Below are 20,520 nucleotides of genomic sequence, written 5' to 3'. Positions count from 1 at the left end.
GTGAACAAAACTGCCTAAAACGTCCAAACAAAGCAGAACTGCATTATCCTCAATGCACAAACCACATTTGCAGCGTCGGCTGTAACAACCACAGGGTGTTTGCTGGTCAGCCCCCATATGTTAATGTCTTCAATCAACCTATTAGCTGTATTTGCAGCTGTCTGGCTTGAAGTATTTTGAGTGCATCTTTGCTGCTCATTTGAATGAGAATGTCACGCATGTCACTATAAAACTAATCGCTCTCATTCCCTAGACATCGATTTTGCAACAATGTAGAGGAATTGATTCAAAATCGATTAAATCAACTTTTTTACCCAGCCCTACTAATGGAGATTAACCACCAAAAGTCTCCATTGTTATATAGTAACATACAATTATAATAATTATATTCAGCTAATTAACATATACCCCTTAATTTTGGGGTTATTGCCAAATAATCTTGTTACAGAGCAATATACGGTGACTTGCTTTCTTATTACCATGTTATTACATGGTTATTGATGTACTGTAAAATAAAGCGTTACCTGTTTATTAGCTCACCCAGAGGTCAATTATCCCCCCATTGAGCTTTGAACTGAGTCAAAATTATCCAGCCTGCTTTTTCAGTGCTACAGGTAAAACTATCGTTTGTGCTGATTCGGTTTTCAAGATAAAATTACTTTTAATTACGTCCATCTCTGCAGACGTTAGTGCTGCGTTCGTTCCTCGTTGCATAACATCACATGTCATTCCTGTGCTGATATTAGATATACCAGTGGGCATGTTTACCTTATTTAGTGACTGGAATAATTGTTTAATATTTAGTAAATCACCAGCATCCCAGACCCCTTTGCTTTGGACCCACTGTTACCCCTGGCAACCTCATGTGATTTCCTGTCAAGGTCTCGCTGTCGACATTTCACAATAAAAGGACGGATGAAAAAACATCACAGACTAATGCCTAATTATTCCTTATAGAAAAAAACTTTGAATCACTTTGGGGAGACCATCATTTTTGGAAAAGCTTCAGAAGCTCAGAAAAATAAATTCCCCTTTATATAATCCTGAGCATCTGGGTGACGGTCGGATTCGGTACGTCCCTGTAAATCTACCCAGACAGAAAGCCCCGATACTGGGCAATGACAGACTGGTCTGTGCTGGAGGCGAGGGAGGAGAATTAACAGTGCTAAGACTAAATTAAAATGGCTGTTTTTAAAAGCCACCTAAAAACCTTTGGAGAGCATTGCCTATTTCTACATTTTTTAACATTATTTTTTCTATATTCCATTTTACCTGAGAAATGTTTACCTCGACTGCACTTCTTTAGACTACATAACAGCCGGTCCCTGATTGGCTGCTAGAAAAGGTCAGCTCGTTTCAAACTCAGCGATCGCTGCTCCGCTCTCTCCATGCGATGCTGCTGTTTGAAACCTCAGCTCCATCACCACAAAACTCTCCTCCTCTTGCATGTTTCCTCTGTCCATAGCGTTCCTTGACAGTGTCGTTTCTAAGTCACCAATTTAGTGCTACTTGGTCCCAATGGAATTTCCCATTGGGATCCTACTAGCACTAAGTTGCTAACTGGTTAGCAAGATGCTTCAATAATTTTCTTCAAATTCTTTTACACTTTAAATATTATAATGTTCTATATATAAAAAAATTTTTTTGTTAAATTTGTTTTTCAGGTTGAGTTTAGTGAATAGCGTTCTTTTTAAATAGTGTTTTATGGATCACGCTCTTCACATCTGTGTTTGAAAGTGAAGAGAACGTGATCTGTGAAATGCAAAAAAAAAAAGAACTCTTTAAAAATTGAAGCTTGCAATATTCATAAACATAAATTTTTTTAAAACTATTTTAAAAAGGAAATAATGGTGAAAAAAATTTTGTTTTTGACAAAGCAAATTTTAGAAAAAGCTAAATTACTTAAAATATCTTTTGATTTTCTAGATTGTATTTCTTTTTTCCAAATATAAATTTACAAACGGTTTCCTTTGCTGCCAACATTAATGGAACGGATTTCTCTCCATAAGATTCTTTGTGTAAAGTTGAGCTTTGTCTCCTCAGGATGAGCTGTCACACATCAACGCCAGGCTCAACATGGGAATCCTTGGCTGTAAGAATCTCTTTACCTTCGCTTCTTCTCCGTTCTTTTTAACTTATCCATCCTGAATTCAAACCCAGCTCCTCTCGTCTCTCAGCCTACGACCCACAGCAGATCTTTAAGTGTAAAGGGACGTTTGTCGGCCACCAGGGGCCCGTCTGGTGTCTGTGCGTCTACTCTACCGGAGACCTGCTTTTCTCCGGCTCTTCTGACAAAACAATTAAGGTAAAAAATCTCTCTTGATGAAACCATTATGCTACGTTCATACCTAAAGCAGCAGAGGCAGCAGAATCAGATGGTTTACATGCAAAGTCAGTGGATGATGCACATCTTGGCATAACAAACGGTCCAGCAGCGCCTCAGGAGCTTCTGAGGGGGACGCACTGCGAAAGCAACAGCTGCTGGAGCTGGAAAAATTCAACTTTTGCTGCTCGGCGCGACACATCAACCAATCAGAGAAGCTGAAGCCGCACAGAGGTGGCAGCATCATGCTGAGGGGATGCTTCCATTTAGTGGAAGAAGACAAGATGACTGGCAGAGGAGTACAGTATGTAAAACTAATGGGTAGTCTGTGCCCCCCCATTCTGAAAACATCACTAAAGTATATTTAATGTATTTAGATGTTAGGAGGAGACAGATCTACTGATCCGATACTCTGAGTCTATCTGCTCTGATTTCGACCAATTAGCAGGATGGAATATCTGACGAATGACGCCGGATTTAATCTGGATGAACTGACTGAACTGATGAAGTTTTCAGGTGGACTTTCTCACTTAACCCATTTAGGCCGGGAAAGCATTACCGCATTTCTACCATTCAAGCCGGGGGCGCTGTTGCGTAATTCTACCATTGACGCCGGGAGAGCATATAAGTCAAGCAAGAAGAAAGAAGTTTTTTTCAAGCAAACATGGAGGAGTTTGACAGAGAAGAGTTGTCGGAAGGCAATGATTTTGAGGAGTGTGTCGGCTTTGATGACGGTATAGATGAAAATGATGACTTTGAACGCGCTGAACCAATCGAACTACCACCGCAATGCACGGAGTGTTTTCAACCGCACACCTGGAGTGAAAGTTGATTTGCCTGGAGACGCCACACCGCTGCAGGCATTTGAGCATATTTTTAATGAAGAACTTTGGATGCATCTTGTTATCGAGACGAATAGGTACAGTGACCAAACAAACCAAACTCCAACAAGAGCAAAGATGGCAAAGTGGTCACCCGTGACTGTGACGGAGATGAAGACATTTATTGGGCTGTGTATGGGCATGGGACTTCTTGTGTTGCCAGTACGAAGAGATTATTGGCGACAGAGTAAACCTCTCTTCAGGACGCAGTTCCCCCAAAATATGTCCCGGGACAGATTTGTGGCCATCTGGAGGTAAGTTGTATGCAATTTATAACACAGACATATGCATTATTATGCATAATAATACTGTTAATAAGTAATCATCAGATAGTTATTTATGTAATGTTTGTTCTTTATTTTAAAAACGTTTTATATTGCACATTCTCAATGAAGACATGATCACATATGGAAAAAATAAAAGGTTGAATTTTTTTTTTCTTTTTGATTACTGCTTTTCACTTTTTTTTTTTTTTTGGAAGAATTTCAAAGATAAAATATATTTTGAGTTCTATCTGCTACAGAAGCTGAGATATCAATAATTTACTAGGTGTTGACACAGTTGCTGAATTTACAGAAAAACTTCAGGTTTTAGGGGTATTTTTTAAAATCGGCCATAGGTTTTTAAGGTGTTTTTTCCAGGCGTTTTAGGCCTAAATGGGTTAAAAAAATATTAAAACTACTTTTTACCCATTGATGACAGCAAATATAGCTGCCATTGTTACAGGCAAAGAAATGATAGGGTTGCTCCGCCCAACGCGCATCAGACCCACTTTTCAGCACGCGTTTTTGCTGCTTCTGCTGCTCGCTGTGTGAAGAAGCATTACATTGATCTTTATGTTTTAATCTAAATTGTTTACACATTCCAATCAGAAGTGCCGTATAACCATGCATTGTTTCGCCTCCTTTAAGGTGTGGGACACCTGCACTACTTACAAGTGTCAGAAAACCCTGGAAGGTCACGATGGGATTGTCCTGGCTCTGTGCATCCAGGGGTAATATAAAGCAGACATACGTTTTGCTCCATAGTGTCGTTCTCTTTGCAGCGCTAAGCAACAGGACGTTTTACATTTGTCTCCACAGAAACAAACTGTACAGCGGATCTGCTGATTGCACCATCATTGTAAGAAGCCTTCGTCCGTTCTATCAATGCCACCGTATCATAGTTTGCTTTCAGGAAAAAGAAGCCCTTTGTATTGCTTGTTACCTGTGTAGGTGTGGGACATCCAGACCCTGCAGAAGGTGAATACGATCCGTGCCCATGACAACCCCGTGTGCACGCTGGTCTCCTCCCACAACATGCTGTTCAGCGGCTCCCTCAAGGCCATTAAGGTACGCAGCCTTTGGAGGAATTTTATCCCACCTGGATTTTCAGTCTGAGTTGAGCTGATTGCCAACAGGAAAGGATGTGTAAAACATTTATAGATTTATTTAATTTTTTTCTAGCTTGAAAGGTAATAATGAAAGGTTAGATGTTTTTAAGCATTGCAACTAGTCATTAGAACGCCAGACTCTTATCACGCCATAAACAAAATATTGCTGTTGATCTATTCTCAAAGATAAATTGGAAGGTGAGTCGATATTGATGATAATTTTCTCCTGGATATTGTAGCGTGTTTGCCAACAATTAACTCACGCTAAAGCCAAGGTCCAGCAACGATGCACTTTGTTTATGCAACGAAATATACCAGGAAATGCTTGTTCACTTATATCCAACAGGTGAAACATTTTTCCGATGGTGCCACTTACAGCTGCAGCCTCCAGAACATAATGTTAGCTTAGTATGAACAGACTACCAACACAAACAGCCCTGTTTAACACAAAACTAGGATAAATGGTGATGTTTTCCCCATCTTGACGTTACCCAGCAGCCCTTGCTGCTTCTCCAGCCTCATTGGACATTACAATGACAGCCTGAGTGACTGGTGGAAAAAGGAGAAATAGTTTGACACAAACCTGCTGACTGTAAACAGTTCATCACGACCTATTATGTAGGCCTACAGTTCAGAAATCATGGTTATGTTATTAAATAATTGTTTTATTAAACACAAATATATCTTATTGAATATTATTTATTTTCATCTCCAGTTATCATTCTAGAAAAGCTTTTTCAAACAGGTTGTGATGAATTTTGGAAACAGGAGATGAGTCCCTGGTCTAATGCGCCACCTGGCTTGAGCAACCTGTTCAAAGTCTTATTTTTATTTATTTACTTATTATTTAGGTAGCGCACACGTCATCCTTATCTTATTTAATTATTACATCTTATTTGTACTTACAATCTTATTTTCCTCTCTTTTTTTAAACGATTGCACTGCCAGAAAAAGTTTCCCGCAAGGGATTCATAAAGTAATAGTGATTCTGATTCAGGAACCCATTTGGCAGAATTCAAATTAGCTGTTTTAATCTAGATTATTTCATCTCTACAGTTAGATTAATCTAGATTAAACAAATTAATCTATGCCCACCACTAATTAAAACCAAAAACTTTCAGGTATTTTCTATTATTTTTCCTGTCCGCTTTGATACTGATATATCTGCATGAATCAAACATAGCTTTATAACTTATTTTATGATTCATTAATATTTCTAAAACAGAATAATCTTAATCCATAGAGTGAGACAAACTTTGAACTGAGTGGATAGATGGTGTTTCTATGAAGGTTCTGATATTTTAGAGGCAGGCTAATATACTAAAGTAGTTTATTCTAAACGAATTAGAATCCGAAGCAGATGTCTAGCATTCGTCTTTCACCTCTTTTTAAATGTACACATCAAACAAAATCTGGTTTCATCCAATAGATGAGATCTGATTAGTAAATGTCCCACTATAAATGTTTAAAATGTGGAGGGAAACTGAAATCATCCCACTGATGATACACAGAGGTGGCAGCATCATGCTGAGGGGATGTTTTTGTTTAGTGGAAGCAGAGAAGATGACTGGCAGAGGAGCACAGTATGTAAAACTAAAAGGTAGTCCCTGCCCCCCCCCCCCTTCCTGACAGGATCACCAAATTATATTTAATGTATTTAGGTGTTAGGAGGAGAAAGATCTACTGATCCGATACTCTGACTCTATATACTCTGATATTGATTAATTCACTGGTTGGAATATCTGATGATTGACAGCGATCCAGATAAAGATGCACTTTTGTCATCTTCTGGCCGTTTTTGGTGTTGGATTTTCAAAAGTCAAAACAGGAATGGTTTGAAAGGTGGAGGCCACTGACATTTTTCCCTTCCTCATCTTTCTCTTTCACCAGTTTTGCATTTGGCTAGGGTCACTGTCACTACTGTTAGCATGAGGACGTCATCCGTCGTCTCATTAGGAGCATGCCCCGACATTGTCAGGCATGCATACACACACGTAGGGGACACACAAACTACTGAATACCGTTTTGAGTCGCTGCAATGAAATTTCAGCAAAATGGACTAGCCTGCCGCATCATTTTTTCACTGTAATTTTTGGGATGTCTTTGAATTCAGCCCTCTGTAGGTTTATTATTTTAATTTCCATCAAATGATGTGGCATCCTTTTGTTCCTGAAACATCACCCGGTCCATATCAGTATAAATAAACAGCATGACTTTTTTCCCCTTTGAGAGCTGGTATATATATATATATATATATATATATATATATATATATATATATATATACACTCACCGGCCACTTTATTAGGTAACCCATGCTAGTAACGGGTTGGACCCCCTTTTGCCTTCAGAACTGCCTCAATTCTTGGTGGCATAGATTCAATAAGGTGCTGGAAGCATTCCTCAGGGAGTTTGGTCCATATTGACATGATGGCATCACACAGTTGCCGCAGATTTGTCGGCTGCACATCCATGATGCGAATCTCCCGTTCCACCACATCCCAAAGATGCTCTATTGGATTGAGATCTGGTGACTGTGGAGGCCATCTGAGTACAGTGAACTCATTGTCATGTTCAAGAAACCAGTCTGAGATGATTCCAGCTTTATGACATGGCGCATTATCCTGCTGAAAGTAGCCATCAGAAGTTGGGTACATTGTGGCCATAAAGGGATGGACATGGTCAGCAACAATACTCAGGTAGGCTGTGGCGTTGCAACGATGCTCAATTGGTACCAAGGGGCCCAAAGAGTGCCAAGAAAATATTCCCCACACCATGACACCACCACCACCAGCCTGAACCGTTGATACAAGGCAGGATGGATCCATGCTTTCATGTTGTAGAAGCCAAATTCTGACCCTACCATCCGGATGTCGCAGCAGAAATCGAGACTCATCAGACCAGGCAACGTTTTTCCAATCTTCTATTGTCCAATTTCCATGAGCTTGTGCAAATTGTAGCCTCAGTTTCCTGTTCTTAGCTGAAAGGAGTGGCACCCGGTGTGGTCTTCTGCTGCTGTAGCCCATCTGCCTCAAAGTTCGACGTACTGTGCGTTCAGAGATGCTCTTCTGCCCACCTTGGTTGTAACGGGTGGTTATTTGAGTCACTGTTGCCCTTCTATCAGCTCGAACCAGTCTGGCCATTCTCCTCTGACCTCTGGCATCAACAAGGCATTTCCGCCCACAGAACTGCCGCTCACTGGATGTTTTTTTCTTTTTCGGACCATTCTCTGTAAACCCTAGAGATGGTTGTGCGTGAAAATCCCAGTAGATCAGCAGTTTCTGAAATACTCAGACCAGCCCTTCCGGCATCAACAATCATGCAACGTTCAAAGTCACTCAAATCACCTTTCTTCCCCATACTGATGCTCGGTTTGAACTGCAGGAGATTGTCTTGACCATGTCTACATGCATAAATGCACTGAGTTGCCGCCATGTGATTGGCTGCTTAAAAATTAAGTGTTAACGGGCAGTTGGACATGTGTACCTAATAAAGTGGCCGGTGAGTGTATAAGCAGGGTATGCTTATTAACACTTATTAGTCACAAATATATATTATTGAATATTATTTTTTTTCATCAGCAGTTATCAAAGCTTTGTCAAGCAGTTTGGAAACAGGAGATGAGCCTCTTTCCTAATCCGTCACCTGGCCTGAGAAACCTGTTCAAAGACTTCCTTTATTTATTTATTCTTACCCTTATCTTATTTTTTTTTTCATCTTTATCTTATTTGTTATTATATCTTATTTGTACTTACAATCTTATTTTTATCTCTTCTATGAATGATTGTACTACAAGAAAAGCGTTTCCCGCAAGGGATTATTTAACTAATTCTGATTCATGAATTAAATTCATGAAACAAATTCAAATTAGCCATTTTAATCTAGATTAATTCCAAGATTACAGTGAGATTAATCTAGATTAAAGAAATGTATCTATGCCCACCACAAATAAATATAAACCGTATATATATATATATATACACATACTGTATAGGGATGGGACGATTTATGAAAACCGTCCGAACTGTTCGGTTCGACTGTCTCGGTTCGGTTCGCGTGTGTTGCGTTCGGTTCATGCGCTGCTCCTTTTTCTCATAGGCGAAGCGTTTACACTCCAGAGCAGAAGGTGGCGGTACTGCGACCAAAGCCAACCACCAGTACTAAACAAGAAGAAGAAGAAGCGAAGCAGCGTAGCCGGGTGTAGCAGGGAAAAAAATCAGTTGTTATGGAGAATTGTGTCGGACTGGCGAGTGGGAAAGAACAGGAGTTGGAAGACGCGCCAGCAGCGCTTTATAGGTCTGCTGTATGGGACCACTTTGCATTTAGAGTGACCTACGATGACGGCGGAAAGAAAGTTGTGGATAAAAGTGCAACAGTGTGCAAGCATTGTGCAACACGTTTTGTTTATGCTAACAGCAACATGACCAACATGTCATGCTAACCCCGAAATCCCTCATACTCCGTCAGCAATCCCCGCTGCGCTCCAGACTGGCTGCTTAAAGCAAAGCCTACAGCCTCCATTGTGGCTCCGTCCGCTCCCCTCTGAGTTCCTTGGAGATGGTAGAGAGGATGCGCAAGATGATTAAATTCAAAGCAGCAAAACATACGGAAATGATCCAGGGTTTCCGCGGATCATTTAAAATAATTACAATTCATTATTTTTTGGGGGATTTTTTCATTAATTTCATTAATTTTTATGGGATTTCGGTGTAACAATCAACATGTATCGAACCGAAAACCGTGACCAGAAACCGTGAACCGAACCGTGGATTTTGTGAACCGTTCCACCCCTAATACTGTATAATAGTTTCCTGTTTTTTTTATCTTAATATATTGAGTTTAGTAATGTGTAGGAAAATATTTTTGTTTAGTCAATATTTAACTCATCTGGAAATACTACAAGAGAAAACTCGGTTATGAGATATTGGGCGCTTACCAATTAATCATTAAATTAGATTGACTTTAGAGTCATTAATCAATAACTTGATTAATTTGTCTGAACTTTATAATTGAACGTAAAAGTGACCAAATAAACAAAGGAAAGAACTTCTCTGCATCTAGCTGTCGGGTCCTTTATGGTTAAAGCTTGAAATTAGGGTAAACATTAAACATTGGGTCAGTGTTTTAAAGATGGCGGCTCTCCTTAGATGTCTCTCCACCAGCTCATTGGAAATAAAACATTTATTTCTGTTCCTATGGTAACCCACCACTGTTCCTGGTGCCTGTTTAAAACCCACCTGTACTCTGAGAAAAGCAGGAGTTCATTCAATGTATTTAGGAGAACCGCTCCTCTCTTCTCTGGGTTCTTTGTGTTGCATCTAGTGTGTGTGTGTCTGTATTGGTGTAGGTGTGGGACATAGTCGGGACGGAGCTGAAGCTGAAGAAGGAGCTGACCGGACTGAATCACTGGGTCAGAGCGCTGGTGGCCTCCCAGAACCACCTGTACAGCGGCTCCTATCAGACCATCAAGGTATGTAAGAAAAATGTTCACTCAAACTCCAGATCGTTTTGGTTGATGTTCCGATCATAACGCATCAAACAGTTCCTAAAAATGATGATTTATTACATTTAATGGATCTGCTGATATTCTCCTGTCGATTGTTCCATAAAATCATTAAATTCAAACATAGGGGGGAAAAAAAAAACAGATGAAAATCTTTATTTAAAGGATCAAAACTGGAAATGGATAAAACTGTGTAACAGAGATAAATAAAACTAATAAGTCGATTACAAGATTTCACTCCTGATTTTAATTCTATTTTGATTGTAGTTGGTTTTTAGTACTTTTTTTTTTAAACCGTTTTAGTTTTAGTTATGAAAATGCTTTAGTTTTTTTATTTGTTTCAGTTTTAGTCTGTTTTGTAATACGACTTAGATACCAGGAGCAAAAGTAAATAAAAGATAAAAATATTTTACCGTTTAAAAAACTAATTAAAACGAGAACTTTAATGAGAGAATGTTCGTAGTTTTCATTTGAGTCGATTTGCAAAACAATCTTTAGTTGCAGCCCTACAACAAACCCACTGTAAGCGTGTTACCGCCACCTAAAGGGCTGGAGTGGGAAATTCAGTTACTTAATATTAAATGTAAAGTGACCATTACTTAGCACCTCTGCAATTGTATTGCAATGCAGTAAATTGCCCGGCCTTATTTTAGGTGCAAAAGCAGACAACAGATGATGTAAATTTATTAGACTCACTAATTTTAAATATCTATAATAAAATGTTTTTTTTTTTTCTCACTGAAGCATTTGAATCAGTGATGAACTTGGTCGCTTTAAACGCCTCAGCCTTCAGGTGATCACTCTGTTGGTTCCAATCTTTATCTTATTTTCTGTAGTTGTCAGTAATATATTAAAACATAATTAGATAATGTTTTAAATTTTCTGTTTACTTTTAACATTTTTAACAAAGTCCTCTGGGGAAACCCTGAGAACTCTGAGGCATTTGTTAAGCCGGTTCTTCCTTCATTGATTCACCGTTACGTCTGGCGAAAGCATCTTATTTATTTATTTTTTCCAAAATCAAAATAGAAAACTAGAATACATCAATAAAATAAGAAATGTCATGCAGTGTGACAGAAACCCCATAGATCAGGGGTCTTCAGCGTTTTCTAGGCTAAGGACGCCAAAACTGATGGCGAGATGGAGCGAGGACTCCCTAATTATATATATATATTGTTTGAAATTGTGTTAGATCAAACTGGTCCTATAGTCACTCTATTACAGATGGAGTCATGTAATGAAAGTAATTTCTCCCTGGAATTATTAAAGTATTTCTGATTCTGGTTCCTGGTTAATGGGACAGGTGTTGTGAATGAAACTGTGCCCAGCTTGAAAGAGCTCCTGTGTGACGCTAAATGTGTGCATTGATGACTGAAAGACATCTTCTGCCTCCATTTATCTGTTTACTACAGTCTGTTGAATTCATGTTAATGTGGATTTAAAGACATTTCAATTAGTGGAAAAAATTGCAGTTGGGAAAATAAAAAATACAAATTTATCAACCAAAACATTTGCGACCCCCATGCAGTACCTCCATGGACCCCCTAGGGGTCACAGACCTCCACAATAGGGCTTATACCAAAGGCCAGAACCCTAAAACAAGGAAACATCAGGCAGCTCACATTATGAAAGACATTTCACTGGAGAGAGAAAAGAGAAAAGACATGTACAGTAACATTATTTCTACATTTAAGCTTTCAGATTTCAGGAAGTCAATACTTGTAGAATCATACATTGCTGTCTTTTTTGGATAAAAGTATTTTTTTCAAAGACTTTCTACCATTTATTTTTGACAATACCAAATATTTTCCATATTCATTCCATAGTTTTGCATCACGATGCCGAAAAGAAAATTGAGTTTTAATACTTAAAGGAAAATGAAAAGAGAAAGCTTGTCCAGTAGTGGAAGAATGGACTTGGTAGTTCTTAACAAAATAATTCTGGAAACAATCAGGAGACTGACCTTGTTTTATTATAAAAAGAAAGGTACATGTTTGATAAATATTAATGTCATAAATATTTAACAGCTGTAATTTGGAGAAAAGGGGAGCACTAGCTGGATAAACTTTAGAAAATGTTTCTCAGCGAACAAAAGCATTTTGTGAAAGTAGGATTTTTATAAGATAACTAAGTTTCTTGTGAACAAAATTTGTAATCCTTCTAAAAATACCTAGAGATTCAGTGACTTCTATCGCCTCCTAACTCCATGTTTCCTCCCTCTTTGCTGGCAGATCTGGGATATTCGCTCTCTGGAGTGTGTTCACGTCCTGCAGACCAGCGGGGGCAGCGTTTACTCCATCGCCGTCACCAACCACCACATCGTCTGTGGCACCTATGAGAACCTCATCCATGTAAGAATCTCACCTAAACACCCAGACCTGCTTGCCTTCCTTTTTATTAACAGTCTACATAGACTGGGAATACTGGAACTGGTTCTGGATGTGTGATCAGACCCTCTACAGACGGACCTGCTTCAGTCACACCAAGTTTTTTTTAAACCGTTTGCTTCCAAATACCTTTAAAAATATTAAAGGTATTCCAGAGGCAGCTAGCTGAACTCCTCCAGGATCTGTGTGTTGAAGCTGCAGGGCGGGATGCTGACGCTGTGGGTCTGTGTTGTAGGTGTGGGACATTGAGTCCAAGGAGCAGGTCCGAACCTTGACGGGCCATGTTGGAACAGTCTACGCGCTGGCCGTCATCTCCACTCCTGACCAGACTAAAGTGTTCAGCGCCTCCTACGACCGCTCCCTCAGGGTGAGTGTGGTGGCTGCAGTAACACCCAGCAGGTAGATTAGAAGTGGAAACAAACAGACTCCGCTTGTGTTGCAGGTGTGGAGCATGGACAACATGATCTGCACCCAGACTCTGCTCAGACACCAGGGCAGTGTGACGGCGCTGGCCGTCTCCAGGGGGCGCCTGTTCTCCGGAGCCGTGGACAGCACCGTCAAGGTAAAACCGACCTTATCTGCTTCGTCTGATTGGGCCTCAACCTTATGGAGGGATTTTTGTTCCTTTATTTCTACAAGCAAAGGACACATTTTGGGAATTAAGTTTTAAAAATAAAAAAACATTTTGTAAATTGATTTTAGAGATTCAATATTTTTTTTGAAATCTTGAAATATAACTCAAAGTCGTAGGGAAATCATATTTAAATGTCAAATAATTCTGGCTTAGGAATGTATATAAATGTACTCTTTATCAGACCAGATTGTCCCAAAAGTTAGAAAATTTCTATAAAAAAAAAAAAATCCTGTCTTAAAATCTGTATTTTTTGCAGGACAGTTAGTTATACGTCAGCCTGAACACCTAAATTCAGCCAATCATATATCAACGGTCATCTGTCAATCACATTTTTTCGTTCATAGCATCTTGATTCATATGTCGCAGCTCATATACGCAACGGTTGAAATAAGAATAATTTCCCATTGAGTTCCGACCCAGTGTTCACAGGGATGGACGTCTGTGTCTTCGGCAGGCGTAGAGCTAACAGAACTGGCAGCGTTGCGAGGCAAGGGCTCAAACGTGTACGGCTGGAAGCCTTCTACACCAAACCAAGCTTCTGCCGCCCTGGCGTCCTCTTCCACAACATCTTCCTCCCCGCTTTCCTCCTCTAAATAAAAAATGTTTGATTGAGGAGACTCATCCAAGACCTCTGACACTAAACTCTCCTCCTCTTGCATGTTTCGTCTGTCCATAGCGTTCCTTGACAGTGTTGTTGGAATTTCCCATTGGGAAACTACTAACACTAAGTTGCTAACTGGTTAGCAAGATGCTTCCGAGACATCGGCCAGAATCAAATTTGTTTGCGAACCTTCCGCGGCAACAATCCCGCCCCCTTGATAAGCGACCAATCACATTCACTTTATTCACTCATGTAAAATCGTGCACCACTCAGGAGAATTCAGAAATGAAACGGTTGGAACAGCCGCTTCTCTACGACTTTTGAAGAATGTTATCTGGAAAATCCAATTTGAAAAGAAAGCAATTCGTAAAACTCCGGTCATTGGACTCATAAGTATCACACACAGTAAAGATCTCTGATCATCTCTGTCCTTCTCTCTCAGGTGTGGACTTGCTAAACGGACCATCGGCTCTGCAGGCATCCAGCAGACTTTGTTCTCTGCTAACTTCTCCAAAAGACTCCCCTGTTCTGCAAACATCTCTGAACGTGACTCTCTTCATCGCCGTGGCCTCAACGCCGACTCTTCAGCCGCCGTCTCACAGCTGACCCTAACCGGAAAGGATGGAGCAGAAAGCAGACACTATGGTGTCGATTTTGTTACATTATTGTTCCAAGCAAAGATCAGGTTTTGTAAATTAGAATTTGATAAAAAAAAAAAAAAAAAAGAAATGCAATCCACAAATGAAACTTTTTTTAATTTTATTTTTACGTTTTTTTTCCACCTTTATCATTCAAATTAAATTTTTCAACATAATTTTTCTGATGTTATATTTTCAAAATGTAATTTTCTTTAAAAAAACATTTTTTAATCCTTGTTTTTCAGATTTATTGTTTAAATCGCACTTTTCAAATTACGTTCTACAAATCAAATTCTCCTCTTTTCAAGCACAACACAAACGCTAGCTTTTATCCGCACATCGACCAATAAAGATGTTACCTTTAATGCCCATTAAGACCAATAGAGACATGTCTTCACACCCCCAGATGTAAAAAGAACGTGAAATTTTCTATGAAAGGAATGCCCTTTGTAAAACTTTTTCTAAAAATCTGAAATTTGAAGAAGAAAAAAATATATAAAATATGTAATACGTAAAGAATGAAATGAATAGAAAAAAATATGAAAAATAACTTGAAAAGGAGAAATAAAAACTAAATAAGACAGCAAAAAGCTACTCTCATAACATTTTTTAAACTTACATTTTTAGATTTTCTATATTTCCATTTACAAAACGTATCCTTTCGTTTAAACAATAATGGAGCAAAGTTCACTCCATAGACGATCATTCTGACTCCTCACTCTCAAAGACTGGTTTCCACTCCATGCGTTTCCCTTCTTTTCTGTGGCCTTTCTCTGTGGTTTTCATTGTAAACTCGAGGCTCGATCATTGAAGGCGCAGACCTTGAACTGGTCGACCCCGCTTTCATCTTCAACGCATCGTCAGTTTCTGTACGCTGCCTTTATAAAAAACACTCTGAATCTAGAAAAGTCTTTCAAGAAGTGAACGATCTCTAAAGTGTCCATTGTTATGATAAGGTTGTTTGCAGAGCTACTATATGCTTGTACAGTTGTGTTATATATTTTTTTCTCCGACGGTAAAGAAGGATGGTTGTTCTGCATGCACATCTCTGTTAAAGTGTAAAGGACTTCTTTTTAATAACATAAAAACAAGTGCCATATAATTCAGTTGTATCGATGCATCTTACGCTCCTTTCTCTGCAGCTGTCAATGGAAGAAGAGGAGATGGAAACTGTAATCTTGGCTTGAAGAAGTTGTTTTAGGACCCATATTGGGTTAAGAATAATGAAAACGATGAAATGCAGACCCTTGATGTTATCCATTTAACACGTTAGCTTAACATTTTTAAAGTGTTTTTTTTATATATTATTTTAGCTCACATGGACTGTAGCTTTGGTACAGAAGAAGGAAAGAGAAACGAATGAGACAAAGTGTCTGACTTCACTGATCCGGTTTGGTGATTTCTTGTATACTTCTAATCATTTAAGATCAAGTTTATCATTGATCAATAAACGGTTGTACTCTTTGACGGCTGCTGATCTGATTTATTTCATTTCAATATATATGGGGGTATTTCACAACCATTAAAGTACCTTTAAAGGGGTCTAATCACATAATATATCTATGAAAGCAGTGTAACTATTAGCCACTAGGGGCCTTAGAACGGTGACCTCCAGGTTTAGTTCCCTTATGAAACTAAACCGTCTCCCTCATTGATAACAGACCAGCAGATGGAGAAGTTAATGGGTTAAATAAATAACCTATGGTAAATAAAATTAACCAGTCTACTTTAAAGAACAAGAAATGTTTCTGAGCTCCATGAAAAAAAAAGCAGTAAATGAAAGTCAGTGTGGATGAAGTTATACACGCGCTGCTTTGTTTTAAAAAAATAGAAATATAAAAAATATAACCGCGAATGTCTCGGGGACAGTGATTTGCCTACATGTTATGAATGCTGGCATACCATAAATGATAAATTATGAACAGTTTAGTTTGTGCCTTCAAGTCGTTTGCCCATAGGAAGACGTTACCTGGATATAACCTAATGTAATATATCTTCGGAACAGCTCCAAATTACACAAAACTGATATGGGTGAGTAGAACATGATGTAATAACGTAAAATCAAAGGGCTCAATGTAAAAAAGTCGGCCTTCCCCTTTAAGGAGACAGAAGCCATAGCTCTGTTGAACCCTATACCACCCCCCCTGCTCTTTGCAGTAATGACTGTATTAGATTCTTTATATGATAAAATTTATAAAGATTTATCATATCAAATATAAGTTATTGGCACCCCTCTAAATATGATTTGTTCATTTCTGGAAGCTGAGGCAGCATCTGAGGTAACTATAGAACCCCTGCTAGGTTTGGACTGTTTTGATCCGGTTGAGCTTTTATAGTTATTGTTGCATGTTGCAGTCCCAACCAAGTTATTTAATTTCAGTTCAGTTTATTTCTATAGCGCCAATTCACAACACATCATCTCAAGGCACTTTACAGTTCAACCAGATCAAACAGTCAAATTGATGCAAAGTTTTCTATCTTATAGAAAAACCAGTTTATTGCATTGACTCAAAGGCAATCCCTAACACTAAGCATGCTTGTAGCGACAGTGGAGAGGAAAAACTCCCCTTTAACAGGAAGAAACCTCCAGCAGAACCAGGCTCAGTGTGAGCGGCTATCTGCCGAGGCCGACTGGGGTTCAAGGAGACAGAAGCAGACATACAAAAAGCAGCTCTAAAAGGCGGCCCGGTCCAGGAAACACACATCGGGGCAGACGAGCTCCAAGCCAGCTCCCATGCCAGAGGATGAAGAGAACACATCCAGCCAGTCACAGTCAGAGAAACAGGACTATACTGGAAAAACAGGCCGATCTCCAACATCTATATAAAAAAAAAGGTGTTGATGGCAGCAGTACAGCTGATATTTCTCTCCAGAATGGTGTAACAGCCAAACAGGAACAGACCAGATGAAGCTACTATGAGAAAAAGCAGAGAGAGCAGAAGGTTAGAGATTGAACTAACAGATTCTGCAGAGTGGGAGAATAGAGATAGAATAAAGCAGACTGATGAAAAAGGGGTCCCTATGTCCTCCAGCAGTCTAAGCCTATAGCAGCATAACTATAGAGATAGCTCAGGATAACCTGAGCCCCTCTAACTAGAAGCTTTATCAAAAAGGAAAGTTTTAAGTCTAGCCTTAAAAGTAGACAGAGTGTCTGCCTCACGGACTAAAACTGGTAGTTGGTTCCACAGGAGAGGAGCCTGATAACTAAAAGATCTGCCTCCCATTCTACTTTTAGAAATTCTAGGAACCACTAGTAAACCTGCAGATTGAGAACGATGTGCTCTGTTAGGAACATGAAGAACAATCAGATCTCTGACATAAGCTGGAGCTTGGCCATTTAAGGCTTTATATGTGAGAAGGAGGATTTTAAAGAAGCATTCCCTCTCATTTTTAACTCTAAGATATGATTAAACAATTCCTGTTACAGGGATATGTACATCCGACTTTTAAGGTAGCTGTAATTAAAACTTAAGAAACTGTCTCTGGATCCAAACGACTTGGTCAAATATTTGCCAAAGTGTAATCCTCTTTCCTTATCCAAGGTTCTTGAAAACCCCTGAACACTTTGTCTAAATATGAAGGTTTTATTTCTTCCAGCTCACAAGATGTGATGCAAAACCTTCTTCATTTCTACCAAAAGGAATCCCTGAATTATATCCAAAGCAAATATTTCATTGCATTCTGTTTATTTTTGGATAAAGACCCAGATAAAAAGGTACATAGATCTTTAAATATTTCTTTCTTATAGTTCTTGTTTCTATCTATTTGAATATTCAACATTTTAGATAATATATTGAAATTTAGGTCCAGATTGCTACGGTATTATAAAGCAATTATGTAGGTTCTCTGTGTATTTTTTTAAATCAGACCCCTATGAATTTAAATCTACATTGACCCCTGAACAGTGGCAACCAAGGGGGAAATTGAAGAAATAAAGCCAAATCTGCCAAAGTAGAAAGAATGTTTTTGGTTCTTTGCTTTTTTGGAGTAATATAGATTTTATTGATCTGTGTGTAATACACAACTCACAGTAGATCAGGTAGTGTTTGCTTTGAGATGGAAACCCTGTAAGTCTAAAACCATTCCTTTATGCTTGTCTGTCTGCTTTATTAAACAATATAAAGTGTTGAAGTAGATCTGCTATTTTCACAACCTTTTTGAGACAGTTTTTTAAAAAGTAGGGCATTCAATCACAATTTATTTTATTTTTTTATTCTATAAATCAACGCTTTGTACCCAACAGCAATGATGAACTGCATGGCAGCATTTTGTCTCCAGCAACTGTATTACCTAGGCCAGAGCTGTCAGTCTGGTAAAGGATCTGGTTGTTATTCAAAATTGTAAAGGGTAACGGTTTAATGAAGTGCAACATAAAACCATAAACCCTTTTTGAGTACTACTAAAACCGACTAAAACTATCACATATACTAATGACTAAAATGTGAGAAATGCAAAGACTCCGAATAGAAAACTTTGAACTTAGCAATAAGTCAGGAAGTTTCTTAGCTAATCAGCTAAAAATAAACAAATAAAAAACGGCTATATTTGCAGTTACAGACTCAATTGGTAATATATTACAGGATCCGGAGGATATTAACAATACCTTCTGAGATTTCTATAAATCTTTATACACATCATAGGTAACAATGGAAATTCCACAGATACGAGAATTTTCGTCAGTCACCAGTCCCCCCGCAGTACTTATCATATGGAAGCCCGTTTCCGCCACTCAAAAAAATAATCTCATTATAATGAGATAGTAACTCAATATAATGAGATACCATCTCAATATAATTGAGCAGTCGCCTCGTGCCACAGATCCAACAGCTCCACTTTAGTTTCTGTTTGTCTTTATTTCAGTAAACGTTTTGAACTTTCCTACTGACTGTCTCTCCTTGAAAACTGGCTCCATCTGCCCTGTTTCATGACCAAAATTTGTTTTTTTTCCACATGGGTATAAAGTATGAATATGTAATAAAACAATTAAATATATTTAAATGTTAATTTAGGATAATGTTTCATCAAATTGATTTAAGCATCTAAAGTCACACTGGAACAACATTTGGAATGAACAGCGAGTGGCAGCATTAGCAGTTCTACCAAACTAGCATTGAGTTACGTTATTTAAATGATCACATTTTACACAAAGAAACAAATATATTTCTAAAGCTTTAGACTTCAAATAAAATCCAGACACTCAGTCTTTAAGAGCAAGTCAGCATGTGCCTGAGTCAGAGAAAAGACCATCAATATATGATGCTGCAGCACCCATACATGAAGAACGGGTCTTCCAGCCTACATCACTGCAGACAAAGCAGAGCTTCAGCTCTAATGCTTTATAGGCAGAGATTCTAATGAATTACTGAATTAATCCAGATCATGTTATATCCACTGGTGGAAAGTAACAAAGTACATTTACTTGCTTAAGTGCGTTTTTGAATATATTTACTTGAGTATTTTTTTGGGAGGGTACATATAACTCTCCACTACATTTCAAAGTCTAATGTTATACTTTCTACTCCATTTTTAGGAAGCCGCAAGTTACTTGTTCCCTTTGGCTCAGCTTAGCTTTGTAATCCACTGTTGCTGTTTTTCTTTCTTGAAATGAAATTTTAACACGGCAGATATTAGCCCTTAGGACTGAATCTGGACACCACTGTTTTAAAGATTTGCATGACATTATAACAATGTGAGAAACTCAGGGCAGATATTATTTGTAGTTTATTCATTTTAAGGCATTAGTTGTCGCCAATGTGGCCAGGTTGTTCAGATGAGTTCTCAAATGAGAGCTGTAGTTTGTTTCTGGTAATAGATTCAACATTAAACCTTTATTCAATAGTGAAAGTTTAAGGAGAATCAAGAAACTCCTGTTTTCTTTTTTGGTTTGTTTTTAAATAAGAAATCAAAAGAGCTGTCTTTATTTTCTGTGTCATTTTTATGCTGAAGTTCTTTCCAGGTGGGGTTGAATCTGTAGCAGGTGGTTCTACGCATCAATACATCAGGTGGATTCTGAAAGTTAGAAGGTTCTTTAAAATTACTCTGAAAATTATACAGAAAAGTGCTGATATTAGAACATTTTATTAGAATTTTTGAAAACTAATACTTTTTAAATACCTACTTGAACATTCATTTCTTCCATATAAATCTAGTTTTTTATTAAAACAACAAAAATAAAAATTAA

The 20,520-nt window shown here is 38.4% G+C and overlaps 1 protein-coding gene across 2 annotated transcripts in view; it reads left to right on the top strand.

Annotated features, from left to right (window-relative positions):
* Nucleotides 1-14,408, top strand: part of traf7 (TNF receptor-associated factor 7) — a 32,137-nt gene extending 17,729 nt beyond the window's left edge. For both annotated transcript variants that reach the window (XM_038269257.1, XM_038269256.1), the window contains exons 13-22: nt 2,044-2,092; nt 2,178-2,305; nt 4,116-4,198; nt 4,287-4,326; nt 4,419-4,535; nt 9,924-10,046; nt 12,311-12,430; nt 12,702-12,833; nt 12,909-13,028; nt 14,144-14,408. In XM_038269257.1, coding sequence (XP_038125185.1) covers nt 2,044-2,092; nt 2,178-2,305; nt 4,116-4,198; nt 4,287-4,326; nt 4,419-4,535; nt 9,924-10,046; nt 12,311-12,430; nt 12,702-12,833; nt 12,909-13,028; nt 14,144-14,158 — 927 coding nt within the window. In that variant the 3' untranslated portion in view covers nt 14,159-14,408. The remainder of the gene's footprint in view (nt 1-2,043; nt 2,093-2,177; nt 2,306-4,115; nt 4,199-4,286; nt 4,327-4,418; nt 4,536-9,923; nt 10,047-12,310; nt 12,431-12,701; nt 12,834-12,908; nt 13,029-14,143) is intronic.
* The last annotated feature ends 6,112 nt before the right edge of the window (nt 14,409-20,520 follow it).

The sequence above is a fragment of the Cyprinodon tularosa genome, unplaced genomic scaffold (assembly GCF_016077235.1).
Source record: "Cyprinodon tularosa strain WSP-4 unplaced genomic scaffold, ASM1607723v1 ctg726, whole genome shotgun sequence".
Taxonomy (NCBI): domain Eukaryota; kingdom Metazoa; phylum Chordata; class Actinopteri; order Cyprinodontiformes; family Cyprinodontidae; genus Cyprinodon; species Cyprinodon tularosa.
Note: the sequence above shows the minus strand (reverse complement) of the source record. Positions and strands in the feature narration are given on the sequence as shown.